Here is a 14796-nt window from a genome sequence, read left to right on the forward strand (position 1 = left end):
CAACCTCGGTAGGGCTCCTCATTGAAGCTGATTTGGGAGGCCTGCGGTGTCTGGAGCACCAGCGAACGACTCTGCGGCGCAGCGAGACGTCCCCACTTGAGACGAGGGTTGGGAAGACGGGTGAACGGATGAGTGGCAATGTGCGGTTATGAGGAGAGCGAGGAAGCAGACAAAGTGAGGGACGCCGGCGTGGATATGTGCGAGGGCACCTGAAGGCAAGCGAGCAGAGAGCGGACGGAAAGCGCCACTTACGGTACAAACACCTGTCCTGTAACGAGCATGAGCTTGCTGCCTGGCCTTGGAGCGTTAGTATGAATACCGAAGAGCTGCTATTTATGTGGTGTGGAGTGTTCTACAATTTTATTTACTCTCAAAGTGTCTGAGGATGTCGATAGTGAGCAAGTGATGAGGGAAAGTCTTTGTGCCGTACGTGTCGGCTCATATCAGGTAAATTGGATTTTTGTAGGATTTTTTTGGAATCCAAGGAGATATTCAATGATTTGTTTTTTACTTGGACACATTTATTCGGATTAAATAAAAATGTTCACGTACACAACTCATATGGAATATTATGACCCAATGAAACCCATTTTGATCAAGAACAAGGGGGTTGGTTTGCGTCGATTGCAGCGATAGACCGATATGGTTTTTTTCAGGGCCGATACTAATACCAATTATTATTAGTCATGGAGGCCGATAACCGATATTTCAAGCCGATAATCATTGGTTGAAAAAAGGGGGAAATGGCGACAGAATTTGAAAAAAATAAAAACTCAAAACTTGACTTAGTTTAAATGCGTTTAAGAACACGTTTATTAAATAACTTAAGTCATTTACAACATGTTAAAGCATCTTTAGATCTTAAAAAATGGAAAACTTAATTTTAAAAGTCAAAAAAAAAAAATCTGCTTCTGCAGGCAGGGCTACCAGCACAGCAGGAAGAGAGAGAAGTGTGTTGCAGCGAGCCAAAATAAACCATCTTTTAATTTATCGGCCTTGAAACTTATTAAAAAGGTTGATGCCGATTATTGGCAAAATGCCAAATATCGGCCCCGATAATCAGCCCGGCCGACAATCGGTTCCGGAAGCTAGTAGCTGCAGAATGAGCAGAAGACACGCCGGGCGGAAGACTGAACTGAAAAGTGCGGTCTGGAGGCTACATTTCGAAAGTATGAACTCGACGGAACAGCGCAAACGGGAAAAATACGCTAATTAATGTTTAAAGATTAAATGGATTTAGCGATGTCTTCTTGACACCAAAGTTGCTCCGACTTCTTCTTCTACTACTATTTTCGGTATACTTGGTCAATCTGCGCTTGCATGAACACACGATTCCTATTATTTTTAGAGTCCAGTTCATCCGATCATAATTTTAATCCGAACTCTGATGGGATTCAAGAAATGTTGTTCATTTAAACATCGCTAATAAATGCTGCTGCATAAACATTGAATGCGGATATACGTGTGTTTTATCCTGAGCTTCATGTGCAGCATTTTAAGGCCCTGAGGCATAGGCAGCCTGGGCTGAACCGCTTCACTGACCTCATGGTGTTGGAGTGGCCTAAATGACCTTCACCTTGATTCTCTTCTTGTATGGTCGGCATGCCGAGGGGAACGACGAGGTAACACTTTGCATTGCCAGGGCGACTCGAATGCACAGCCTCAACTAACACAACGCTTCATTAGCGATGCTCGAAATGTGTCTGTGTTATGCAAACAACGCCACCCGCCGATTCAGACCCAGAGAGAATTGTCAATCAACTCTGCACGTTGTGGGTGTTGAATAAAACATCAGAAGATCATATAGTTTACAAAGCTACGTTGAATCACTTGCAATGTCGGTCACTTTTAACGGGAACCTTAAAATACCGGAGCGGTAATCCATATTCCCATTGAATGGTACAATTCAGTTCAGCTCGGCTCAAATTTTTTGAAAAAACAAAAAACAATGCAACACAAAACACACGGAGGACAGCAAGCATTTTGAGCTTTCTTCTTGGCATGTGGTTGTTTGTTACAAGAAGAAGCTTTGTTTGAGAGGAGTGTTTTTTGTGGTCTTCTCATTCCATTTCCATTGTCACAAAGTGGTAAGTTTCACGTTTGACAACGGCAACACAAAAATGCGTGACTGAACCAAATTGTTCTGCTTGGTGGAAAACGGCCACCCATGGTCTCCCCCCCCCCCCCACCCACACAAGTCAACCGTTATTATTCCCATTGGCACACTTATGTGTATGCGTCACCGCTCAAGCCTGACAAATATTTCAGTCTTCAATGCAAAATAGCGTATTACAGGATCAGTTTTGGAACATTTAAAAAATATGTTGACATATATTCTGAACATGAGAAGTATGATCTGAGAAAATTTATCCCCCTCTTGTGCCAATTCTAAACGATAATTGTCACCTAATTGTGAGGAAACATTTTTAGCTGATTTTTTTTTCCCTTTGACTCAGAATCTGCCATATTTTTCTCTCTGGCAATCAGGTTTTCATAATAATGATAAATATAAAAAATAAATACTATAGTGATATATTTAGTCATATTTATGAATTAGGGTTAGGTTCAGAAAGAGGTGGATTTTTTTTTTTGCAAAAATCATCCCTAAAAAAACAAAAAATTAAAATATCTAAAAAAAAAAAGAAACAACAAAAAAACAACAAAAAAACTGGATGTGTCAGAAAATAAAATTAAAGACATCTTGCGCATCTGTTTTTAATTCAAAATAGCCCAAATGATCAGAATCTCAGTTTCTCGACAGTAAATATTTTCTGATTTCCGTAGTCCTCCGTGAAAGCACACTGATTATCTTCGTGTGGAATCAAAATAAAACATTTGCTTTTATTTTTTATAATAATTATATTTTTTTTTAAACGTGATGGATAATACTAATAACTCAATTATGAGTACTTACTTCACTGTCAATTTAAATTAATGTCCCGTTTTTAAATAAAGGTATAGATATTATTATTATTTTTTTCCGATTCATCCATTAATCGACATTATTAAAATGACAGTTATTATTCCGAGTTTGTTTCAACAGAGCTTTGCGTCCTATTACACAATCTTTGCCTCAAATGATTTTCGCTAACAGACCTTCAAACCCAACCAGGTTTCAGTGAGGATTACTCAGGATTTGAGTCAATGTTGGATTTTTCGAAGGGATGAGACATTCATCTTTTCGTTTGTTTTTTTTTTTCACGCATTTTTCTTCCATCTCGCCTCCTTTTGCCCATCTTGTTCTCTCCTCTTTTTTTCCCCCTCACTCACCCCTCTTAATCGCTGATAGATTCAAGTCTTCTGGCCTGTTGGTATTCATCTCCGGTCGTGTGGAGATGATGAAAAACGGAGGAAGAAAGAATAAAAGTGTCACTGTCTCCACTCGCTCCGCAGGATTGGGAGGACAATACGGTTTGAAATGAAAGGGAAGACGGTCACTACCTCCTCACCGTGACATATCATCAACCGTGTGTTCACGTTAATATCGCCGTCCCTTTACCCTTTCGGACATCGTGTTTTAATGCAGTCACAAAAACGCACAGAGATGAAGTGGAGGAGAAGATAGCAACAAAGTGGCTCACGCTGAGTGCCCGTATTAGGGTGTGTGGGCACGATTACATGTTCTTGTGAATTGCCCGTTTTTTTTTTTGTGCGAATCAGCATGTTGCATGTCACTGCAGCGGCACTGCAGAAAAGTGGAGTACCGCACATGTTTCCTAGACGTCAAGAGATTTTCAGCGTGATGCGGCCATTACGGCTGAGAGAGAAACATATTCCATACTGTCTGATGACGCCAACAGAAGGTTGTTGATGGGGAATGCTTCAGGGGGATACGATGACGACGGATAAGGTGATCAAGGCTGAGATATCAGCACCACAATGAATATTTTAAGCGCACAAAACGACAAATTGTCAACGTAAAAGCTCACATACAATGTTTTTGGGGGAGGACTGGTGGAATGAACCACTTCAAAATCTATTGTCACAACAAATCATTGAAACGAGCATTTCTGACTCGGGTCTTAATCGAGTGAGTTGTGAACGTGTGAATAATTGGTTATTTGTCAATATTTCTCCGTCCCGTGATTGACACGTGATCAATAATACCAGCAGCCTCAATTAGCTAGCAAGTCTGCTCAGCTCTGAACGCCCTGAAAATACGGTTCGGATTTCAAGTCCAGTTATTATACGAGTGTCTTAGGAATTTAGTTCTGAATATGTGTCATAACGCTTTAATAAACACTGGATAGATTTAAATTAAATTATGAAACACATTTGTAATCAAATTATAATACATATATATATATATATATATATATATATATATATATATGTATATATATATATATATATACATATATATATATATATATATATGTGTGTAATTATAAAAAAACACAATAATAAATTTCAAAATCAACCTGGGCACCAGACTTCAGGAAGAGACGAAACTTAACTCCCCGTGTCCACCCCACCCCTCCCCTCCTCCTCGGCTCGTGTTCATATCTTTCTCTTTGTCTCTCGCGGGGTTGTCTGCTAAGCCTCTTACCTACGGGATTATTGGCAACGCTACGTATTATACAGCTTCATTCATCTGGATGATGTGTTATTAATGTGTTGGGAATGAAACCATCTGTAACAGCAACAGAGGATGATGGAAGGATGAGGGGGGCGGGGGGATGAAGGTGGGAGGGGGGTCATCTGAGTATCTTGCAACAGTTGGAGAGATGGACTCAGTTGTGGTGACGGCTGGTTCGAGATTAAAGGGTATCATGCGGAACACTAACACACGTGCATCTGTGCAAGTATAAATGGAGAAAATAAATAAATAAATAAATAAAGTTGTTCATTTGAGATGCTCATCAATCTAGGTGCGTCGAAAACTGTCAACAAGATTGCAGTTTTAATCGAGTGGCTCAGATTTACTATTTTTCATCAGTGTTGAGGGGGACGGGAAAAAAATGTAGTAGCTCATATCACTTTATTTCAATACAACAAACGACGTCACTAATTAAGATATAAATTATTTTTCAACGACATGATTACGGTTTCACCCTTTGGTCAACCTCCAATTTGTCAAATGATCGGCATTATAAAAATTTCATAGAACCAGTTGCACGTACTATTCATCCGCTGTGTTCAGATTCTACAGTTCTGGCATCTGTGCTGTGAGTCTACGGGCTCTGAGAGTTGAAAGACAGTCGCGATAGCCAACCAGATCGCGAGTAAGTCAGTAAGCCTTCTCACACTTCTTGTGATTGGTTACTCACTTGCGAGAGGGCAGCGCTATGCGAAATCAACAAATCCACACCAGACAGTGTTACCTGGCGACCAATAGAAAATGTAAAATATATTATATATATTTTATATATATATATATATAAATGTAATTAAAACCAGTCAAATCCAAAGAAGACGAGAACCAACCGTATTTCATCGTGGCAACAAAAAATTGGCAAGAAAAAAAAATGTGAATTTTAGACGTGCAGATGTTACACTTGCTGAACTTAATGATGCGGTAACCGCGTACCCCGTCAAACGTGATGCTCATGGACCTTTCCTCATCTCCTCCTCTCCGAAGTGAGAGTCAACAGAGCTGACACGGCACAGACGAGTCATGCCGGTCGGTTTTCTACCCCCCCCTTGTGTGGAGCATTTCTAACATCCTGACACCTGTTGATGCGTCGGAGGGCTATTCGTCCTTCCCACAAAGTCAGCCAAGGAGCAGAAAATTCACTGAAGAGGCTTCACCACTTTCAGCACCTGTGCTGCAAGGAGCGTTTCACAGGTTGGTGTCTGTGTTTGAGCTGCTATGGAGATGGCAAACTTTTAGTCAGCACACTATAAATAGTCGCAAGTCTTAAAGTTCCATGACAGCGCTGTTTGTCAGATCAGCTCCAAACTCTTTTTTTTTTTTTTCTCGAGATGTATTATAATAATAATGAAAGGTTTCCCCAGTGCGGGATTTGAAGTGTGATGGCGTCATGTGTACAAATTACACTTCAACATCAAAGTGTCTGCGGTTTTTCAATGTGCCTCTTTCAAGTCTTCGGTGCATCCCACTTCCCTCAGATCAGACTACGCTTCCACCTCCATTTTGAGACTTCACGGCATTTGATAAAGAGGCTCAAATACTGACGACGGAGTGACGGACTGATCAGCTGGCTGTCCTTTGCTTGTCTTTCATTAAAGGTTCCACACATAAGCATTTTTTTGATGTCATTATTAAGTCATTCACTACCAGCCGGGTAAAAAAAAAAAAAAAGAGATTTGACGTCTTTAGCCGTCAATGGTAGTCAATGAGTTCAGATGATTTTTTTTCTTTGAGTTGTATTTTTGGAGGTCCGTATAAAGCAACTCAGACTGCAGCAACATTTACTTCTATTTGGGGTGACAATTTAAAAGTCAATTACGACGAGTAAAATGGCCGACAGTGACTGGCACTTGAAATGGGCCGGAAACAAAACGCAATTGCCAAAGAAGCAAAGTGCGACACGTAACGATATGTTTTTGTACTCCTTCACGTCAGCAACACATGCTATTAAGCATCACACAAGGACTGGCTCTTTTCGTCCAGTCTCTCGTCATAAGTCGGAAGGCGCTGTCTTCCTATTGGTCGAAACCGAAGACGACGTAGGCGAGACTATCCCATTTCATCAGTCAGTCACAAGGCACAAATCCAGGAAGACGACTATTGACATGATTTTTTTCAGTGATAATGCTGCAAATGATTATGTTTTTTATTTAGCTACAGTGCCTAATATTCGTAACAATCCAGAAAAAAAAGTAGGTCACAGGTCATTGATTATCTCTGCTCTAATTAATGAAGTGGAGGTCAGGACAGCAAACGTCTCCATCCAAGGCTTTATTGACCAAGCATAGTGCGCAGTGGCACATGTTGGAAAACAAAAGGGCCTTTCCCGAATAGTTCCCACAAAGATTGAAGCCGGAAATTTTCCACATTTCTCTTAACTAATCGTTTCAATCCAAATCCGATTGGTTAATTCTTCAAGAGATGCATGGAGTGCATGAGATCACTGACGGCCATAGGTAAGTAAAGAACATTAATTTCATTAGATTTTATTTCATTTAATATTACATATATTTTAATATTGTGCAGTTTTATCAGAACTAGACAAAATTTAATTTAAAAAAAATCAAATAACTTTGCTTACTGGAAATTTTAGTTTTTCATCAGCAAGCGTGTTTTTTTTTGTTTTTTTTGCGGAATATCTCATTTGCATACCATCAACATTTAACATCTTTTAAATCAATTCATCACCAATTCTTCAGAATAAAAGTTTCTTGTTTCTAATTACTTAAAAAAATAAGATATTATATTAGTAATATTTGTTAGCCCTTGGACATTGTAATAACATTATCTGGCAAACTATCGGGCAAACACGTGGAGAAAAAAAAGAGGGGGGTAACATGAGCACCTTTTCCCATTTAGCATGGGAAAGATTTGTGAATAATTAGTAAATCGTAATGGAAATGGAAAAAGCGTCCAACCAAGGTAATGTTACACGCTATAAAATGACCAACAGGGAAACTCTTTACAGCGTGGACACCCACTGGAAACATCCTGACTGTATGTAATGGCAAACGGGAAGGGGAAAAAAAAAAAAAAAAAAGCTGACGACCAGATGTGAAGCCCCGAAAAACTTCCTCTGCCTCCTGCTGAAAGCAGATTGTTTAAAATCCGGCAGATTAACATTCACTCGTGTCGACTACAAAGTCTGGCGAGATAAAAGTCTCAGTGATGACAATAATGCAATGCCTTTTTTTTTTTGCTCTAAACGGATGCATGCTACAACAAAACACGTCTCATCGGAATCGGCAAAGGGTAACTAAGGAGGATTTCGAAAAATATAGACAGTTAAAGACTAAATTGGACGAACCCTTTGCGTCACTTCCCACAAGATGAACCAACCACAAATGACAAGTTTGCCTGCCCCTAACTGAAATCACATCTCCAACATATCATGTCCATCCAGCGCAAGTTGCCACATCAGAATCCGTCTTTTGTCACATGGTGGCTTGCGGCTCCTTCGACTACGGAGGAGAAGTGCCGCTGTCCTTTCTAGCGGCTATTGTGCCTCACGAAGCGTCACTTGTCGTTTGATGCGTCACCCTCAAGGCAAGAGCAGCTCTGCTTTGCCAAACCACATTCTCGAAGTTCCACTCACACACCACCCACAATGGTAGGTAGGCAAAAGAAATTTAAAAAATAAAATAAAATAAAACGCGGTGATTATCCACTTGAGGGGAGGCAGGCGTCTGGAAGAGACTCATTGAATATGTTCAATTGAGGGACCGAAAAGAAAGAGGGGGCAGAGCATTTAAAAGAGTGCTGGACGCTCATTAAGGTTGTTTTAAGTGTCTCGTGGAGATCACCTTGCCAATGACAGCAGAAGGTTATGGATTCAGAGAAAGAGCGTACAAAGTCTTTGTAAAATTTCAATACCGTGTATTCTCCACTATAAGCCGTTACTTTTTTTTCTAGATTTTGAACCAAGCGGCTAATACAACGGTGCAGCTTGTCTGTAGATTTTTCTTTCACCAGTAGGGGCGCTCTATAGTTAAAATACACTAAATAAATCGTCATTTTTTTTTCTCGCTTAGGTCTGTTGTGTTTTAATTAGCAAAGTTGTTGACTTGTTAGGAGACATTATATATATGTGTATTTTTTTTCAACATAGAAAATTACGGCTTATGGTCTGGTGTGGCTTGTATATCGTATTTTTTTTAATGACTAGTTGCTGTGGCTTTTATGCGGGTGCGCCTTATAGTCCAAAAATACGGTATATTTCGCGTCAACATATCATGAAGCAATTCAGGCAAACTGATGCTTTATGACGATGAATTCAGTTTTTTTTTTTCAGCCATAGAACAAAGAATGCAACTTGTGCCAAGGCTGAACAATCGTGAGACGAATTGGCCGTCTTCACCGATAAAACTGCCACAATGTTATCTTGCGAGAGATTATGTTGCGATAGGGTGCAAAATATTTGGGGAAAAACGCTGATGTTAGCAAAAGTGAAAAACAAATCCTGTTGTTAAAATGAATTAATTGATCGGCAGTTAATTAATTATCAAATTAATTGACAATTATTCCATTTGAACACCCCCACCACAAGGAATCGTCTGTCTCACCGTAAATTCTGCGGAGGTGACAGACGATACAACGCACGGCTCGGAGGAAGTGACTGCGTGTGAAGGCCACAGTTGATCAGAACCCATCCCACTTGTCTCCAAGTCGCACGCAGTCTGAAAAAGCAGTCTTCCGCTAAACGGCTGGCAGTTTTATGAAGGGAAAATGCTGCGTGAGTGCCTGACACAACTGCGTCTCATTTCTTTAGGGCAGACTAACGTCGTGGCGAGACCACGTGAAAGAGACGTTCAATTTTCCAGGATTTAATGCCAGCCATCAGGCGGTAAAAATGAATAACATGCTGAGCGGAAGTCCTGGTCAAACACAAACTTGCTCAGGGCACACGGATCCAGTCTGCTCAATGTACAAATAAATAGTAGTATTTTATTTTTTTTTCCAGTCGCCAAGGCGTCGAAACAGCTTTTCTTACGCTGATATTTCACAGAGATGTAATTGCTCTCAGGTTTTCCGCAATCATGTGAACCATTCTTAACTCTCCAGCCATACAATTTGGCTACGAATACGACACAATGCAATAGCCGTCGCGAAAGTCGTCAGGATTTAAGTTAACAATATGTCGTTATTTTGCAGTAATTCAATATAGATTGGTGCTTCTTGAGAGGGACATATTGTTTGCGTTTAGATCCATTGTAAACTACAACCAATAAACATTTTGATGGATCAATACCTCTCCGACCAGAGCAAGCAAAAAAGACCGCCACACTTTTGCAAATAGTCAGTTAAGGACAAAATTCTTGCAAGTAATTAATTTGTACAAAGTCATCTAACTTCAATGCATAACGAGCAAGCAAATCATGACATGATGTTAAATTTGGGACGGGAAGGATTGGCGATGCCATGGCCGTCATCGTGGCCCGGAGTAGCACCGGCCAACACGACTGAGTTCACATTTCATCCACAGCTTTGGCATTTGCATTTCCAGACGGGAGTAGAGTGATGTGCTTCCTGTCCTCAGCATCACAGGAGCCAAGAGGCCACACGTGTGTGACTGCAGGCATGCTGTTATTTGCCTGCCGGGCTGTCTACGTTCAAGACAACAAATAATAAACGTGCAGTTCGAGGCCCTGTCGTGCGCTTCTCCACCGGAGGAGAAAGCTATACAAGCAAGCGGCGCCGACCACGGCTACACGCATCGTCCACCGCGCGAATCTTACCGGCTGCTGTATGTGACGAGAGGTTCCTCTTTCAGCCGGCGGAAGATGCTGCTGCTGCTGCTGCCGCCGCTGCCGCTGCCGCTGCCCCCCATGCTGGAAATAGTCGCTGCCAGCGGCTTTGTTGCCCGCTCCCCGGTCCCTCTTCTGCCACACGTTGGAGCCTCCGTCTCCCTGGCTGTCTTCACCGGAGTCGAGGCTGCTGAAGTTCCACACGATCAGCGTCTGCACCAGCAGCACCGTGAGGGCGACGATGAGGGCGGACCGAGAGCGGCGGGCCAGCCTGCGAGCACACGCGCCGCCAACCATCTTCGCAGCGGGCAGCACAGAGCTGGAGGAGCGGCGGTGCGTGCGCACTGTGCAGCGAGGTTGGAGACTGTGCAAGTATGAGGGAAGGGGGGGGTGAGGGATGAGGGGGTGAGGAGGAGGCAAGCGGGCGGAGGGGAGGAGGGAGGCAGAGCCACACGAGCGTGGAAGCTGCGTCGACAGGAGAAGGACAGAGCCACCGTGTGGTGAAACGCGAAGTGGAGGTTCGACCACGGACGCCGTCAGGGATTTTGGGACCCCTTGAAAAGAAAATTTACTCAAAAAAATTGATCTTGATTGGTTAGAACGCTGGCCTCGCAGTGCAGAGGTCTTGGGTTCCATTCCCTCCTGTGTGGAATTTGCATGTTCTCCCCGTGCCTGCGTGGGTTTCCTCCAGGTACTCCGGTTACCTCCCACATTCCAAAAACATGCGTGGCAGGTTGATTGGACACTCTAAATTGCCCCTAGGTATGAGTGTGTAGTTTGTCTACGTGTGTCTTGCGATTGGCCGGCAACCAGTTCAGGGTGTACCCAGCCTGCTGCCCAAAGACAGCTGGGATAGGCTCCAGCAACCCCCTGCGACCCTCGTGAGGACAAGCCGTACAGATTTTCAGGGAGTTTTCATAAGATATGTAGCGTTAGTGAGCAAGTCATCTGATTATTTGGAGGTAAATAGAAGAGAGATTTCAAATATCATGGTTACTCTGTGGCAACAGAGCTCCAGGCACACTCAACAGCCTTGTCATCATACTTTAAGAGCATTCGGGCATTTATGACGGTGGACACATTTTCTTGCTTTGCTTTAATGTAATCAAAGAAGAAAACTGAGGGTGGAAACGAAGAAAATTGATAGATGCGGATTTTAACGACAGACTATGTTTCCCGTATGGCATGTCAAGCATTTGATTGCGACTCGATTATACAGCCCAAAGGCATTTGAAAGCCATAAAAAGAAGCGATCATTCGAATCATGATGCTTATCCTTTCAAAGTGCTATAACTGTCTCAAAAACGCCAACATATTTTTAATGACCCAAAACGGCAGCACCGCAGTTGATCTCCTTGACATGCCAACCTTGGGTCGCTAAACTGACAAGGCAGACATTCTTGACATTTTCAGACAGGGTCGAAGCCAGAAATGTTTCCGCGGGGGTGCCAAGGGTGACACAATGACTCATTAAGGCGCGGCCATAAGACGACACGTGCCGTAAACTCACAATTTAGAGGTTGCCGGGTCAGTCTTGGCCGAGAAGTCGTTGTTTATCATACCATCCACAGGAAGGGTTTCGTGAAACAACCGATTCATAACCAAGCACGAACAAGTCTTCAAGTAAAAAAATAAAATGTTTTGCTGAGCTTACTTGCTCAGATACTTCCTTTTTCTTTGCTTTTGTGCTCTCATCGTCGAGTTTCATTTAATGCACCGATTCACCAGCTAAGAGCCTATCAGAGTGATCAATTGTCACCAACAGCCGACACCATTTTGCATAGTGCCGAATGACAGCTCATTCATTCAAATCGCATCTGAGGTGCACAATGACATCACCAATCGCTCAGTTCTTCAAAATTCCAAACGTTGCTTTATACCTCGATTTGTTCTCGCTTGTATTATGTGTTGGGGCAAGTTTGGTAAATGTGGAGAATTTTATTGCATGACTGACGACAACTTCTCGGTCATGTTGAGTTTGCGATTGTCGTTCATGACATGTATCGAAGATTTCTCTGGAATGAAAGATTGCTCGATGTACTTTATCCAACTCAATAGAATCAATAAAAAAATATTGGTGGGGTGCGGGGGGGAGTTAAAAATGCAAATCCACGGACGTTTCTCGTTAGGACGAGAACGTAGTACGTAATAAGCCGATAACTACAATTCTGAGGTGAAAATGAAAACGTGCAGGACCGAGTGTTAGGGTTATATTCTCACCTGGGACTTGATTATCGGGACAATGCAAGTCATCACCATTATTTTGTGCCTGAGCGACATTTAAAATGAATTTTACTGTAAAATACAATTTTTTTTTCCCTAAACTCTTCTTTTTATTCTACGACAATAGTAAGCTATGTGCCAATTTGTGGTTTCCAGTTTCATTAGTAACGCACATGTAATAACATAGATTTATTTTGTTATGCTCGTTGCATGCCCTATTCCTTCAGTGTATTCTTTCGCATGACTTAGCGGGATTTGAAAGGCGCACAGTTCAGCTGCAGGCAATTCACATTATGCAAAGTAAACATCTAATGATTTGTGGCGTCTACGTGATACTCGAATGTTCGCAATATGTCACATGACAGAACAAGGTGAAAGTCGTCCAGAGGTCCATTTGACTAATGTTAAATATTCCAGTCACTGTCATTCTCCACGCGCTTTCTTGACGTGAGTTTCGGATTAAAATTGGTGCTCTATCTGCAGGCAAACAGAGACAACACTCCGGAGATAAGGCTGCAAGTCTGACACTCCGGAGATATTAGCCAAACTTGGAAATGCCAAGCTTTTGTTCTTCAAGGTGAGTACGGAAGACGGTGATGGGGGCTGCAAAGGGATCCAAATGCAAAGCTGCTAATTACAACAAACGGGAAAATGATAACAGAGAATGGAAGGCAGCAAGGGAGATGATACGAACCATAAAATGAGAGCAAAATGAAAGAAAAGTGAGATGAAGAACGGCTGAAATATAAATAGATATTCAGAAAGTAAATTTATGAGAAGCTTATAATAGAACATAATAAGAGCATGTAAAGCACACGAGAGGGTCGATTAAAATAAAGGATTGAAAGGTGGCACACACACACCCACAAGTCCTATCCCAGGAACAGACTGGGCCACACTGTCGTCGTGGCGACAGCATGGCAACCAATACTGATAATAATTCCAGCTGACCATGTCACTCACTCCGAGCCAGACGGAGAACGACTGACGTAGTTTAACTCGCCGGGATTCGGCCAAGCATGTGATGCCGACTCCCAAACAACCTGCACATTCTGCATGTGGAGAAGCGATCGATAACGGAGAGGTAGAAAGAGGAATGCGACGAAGCAGTTGGTGGCGTGGCCCTGGGACGGGGGGGGGGGGCAGACCTCTGGTGGGAGCAGCACAACATGACTGTTGAAGCCTGTGGCGTCCTGCCGCATTCAGCGTTTCATGTAATTGGGCAGCGTGTTGTCTGGAGTGGATGAACACAGCGAGAGACACACCGCCACACAGGTGGGGGGGGGGGGGGGTCACACACAGATGCGCGATGGGGAGTGCAAGGCTGGCCGTCTACAATTGGGCATATCACATGCGTGACCGACTTCATATTCCGCAAGGGGAGATCTTGCAGTTCTGTCATGCACGATCCCCCAGCGAGTCCGTTTCAACCTCTGCGATGTCTTCGCTCGGATTTTAAACAGAATGAGGGGAACCGCTTTGATTCGCCGGGAGTCGGCACAAGGGCACAAAACGCACTATTCTATCTGCGCTAGTCAAGAAGTGGTACTCAAACGGTGGCACGCGTACCCCTGGGGGTACTTGAAGGAACTCCTCGAGGTACGCGAGATTTTAAATAAAGCAAACAAACATGCAAAAATCCTTTAAAAATAATTATTTCAGGAAAATAGAAGCTCATAAAACAAATTTTATATTCAGTAAGTTGTTCAATTTCATTATTTTAAACACTCAGATTCTCCCCATACTAGAATGGTTCGACCCAACTTGGAAAAAAAAAAAACTCAGGCCAAACCAGTCTCAAATTTCCGGGTGTATGTTGAAGATTATGTTTTATTTGTATTCGAGCCCACAAGTCGCAGATTTCTTCTATGATCAAAGAGGACACTTTATGTTGATTTTTTTTTTGTGGACTAATACAAATGAAGTTTGAAAAGTTATAAATTTTAATAAATCAGACTCCATTTTTTAGTTTGAATTTTAATTTTAATTTATTTTACCCCAAAATGCTTTGTGCTTCGGGAATTTGACTGAAAAAATATTTCAGAGGGGGTACATTGCTGAAAAAAGGTTGAGGACCACTAGTCTAAAGTATTGCCATTATTTTGTCATCGACATGGGGCAATATCGTTCCTTAGAACCCCCTTCGAATCGGGGCAATCGTCTGGGTTGCCTGCCCCGTTATGGCAACCTGTGAATTGCATTCATTGCAATTTCATTTTTCAGGCTAAATACCTC

General features: G+C 42.3%; 1 protein-coding gene across 1 annotated transcript in view; it reads right to left on the reverse strand.

Annotated features, from left to right (window-relative positions):
- The window catches only part of xylt1 (xylosyltransferase I), a 63536-nt gene extending 52843 nt beyond the window's left edge, over positions 1-10693 (reverse strand). Inside the window, exon 1 of the mRNA XM_088303650.1 lies at positions 10330-10693. Coding sequence (XP_088159776.1) covers positions 10330-10635 — 306 coding nt within the window. The 5' untranslated portion in view covers positions 10636-10693. The remainder of the gene's footprint in view (positions 1-10329) is intronic.
- Between the last annotated feature and the right edge of the window lie 4103 nt (positions 10694-14796).

Source organism: Idiotropiscis lumnitzeri, chromosome 8 (genome assembly GCF_059441095.1).
Source record: "Idiotropiscis lumnitzeri isolate Australia: NSW breed Sydney's pygmy pipehorse chromosome 8, RoL_Ilum_1.0, whole genome shotgun sequence".
Classification (NCBI taxonomy): Eukaryota; Metazoa; Chordata; class Actinopteri; order Syngnathiformes; family Syngnathidae; genus Idiotropiscis; species Idiotropiscis lumnitzeri.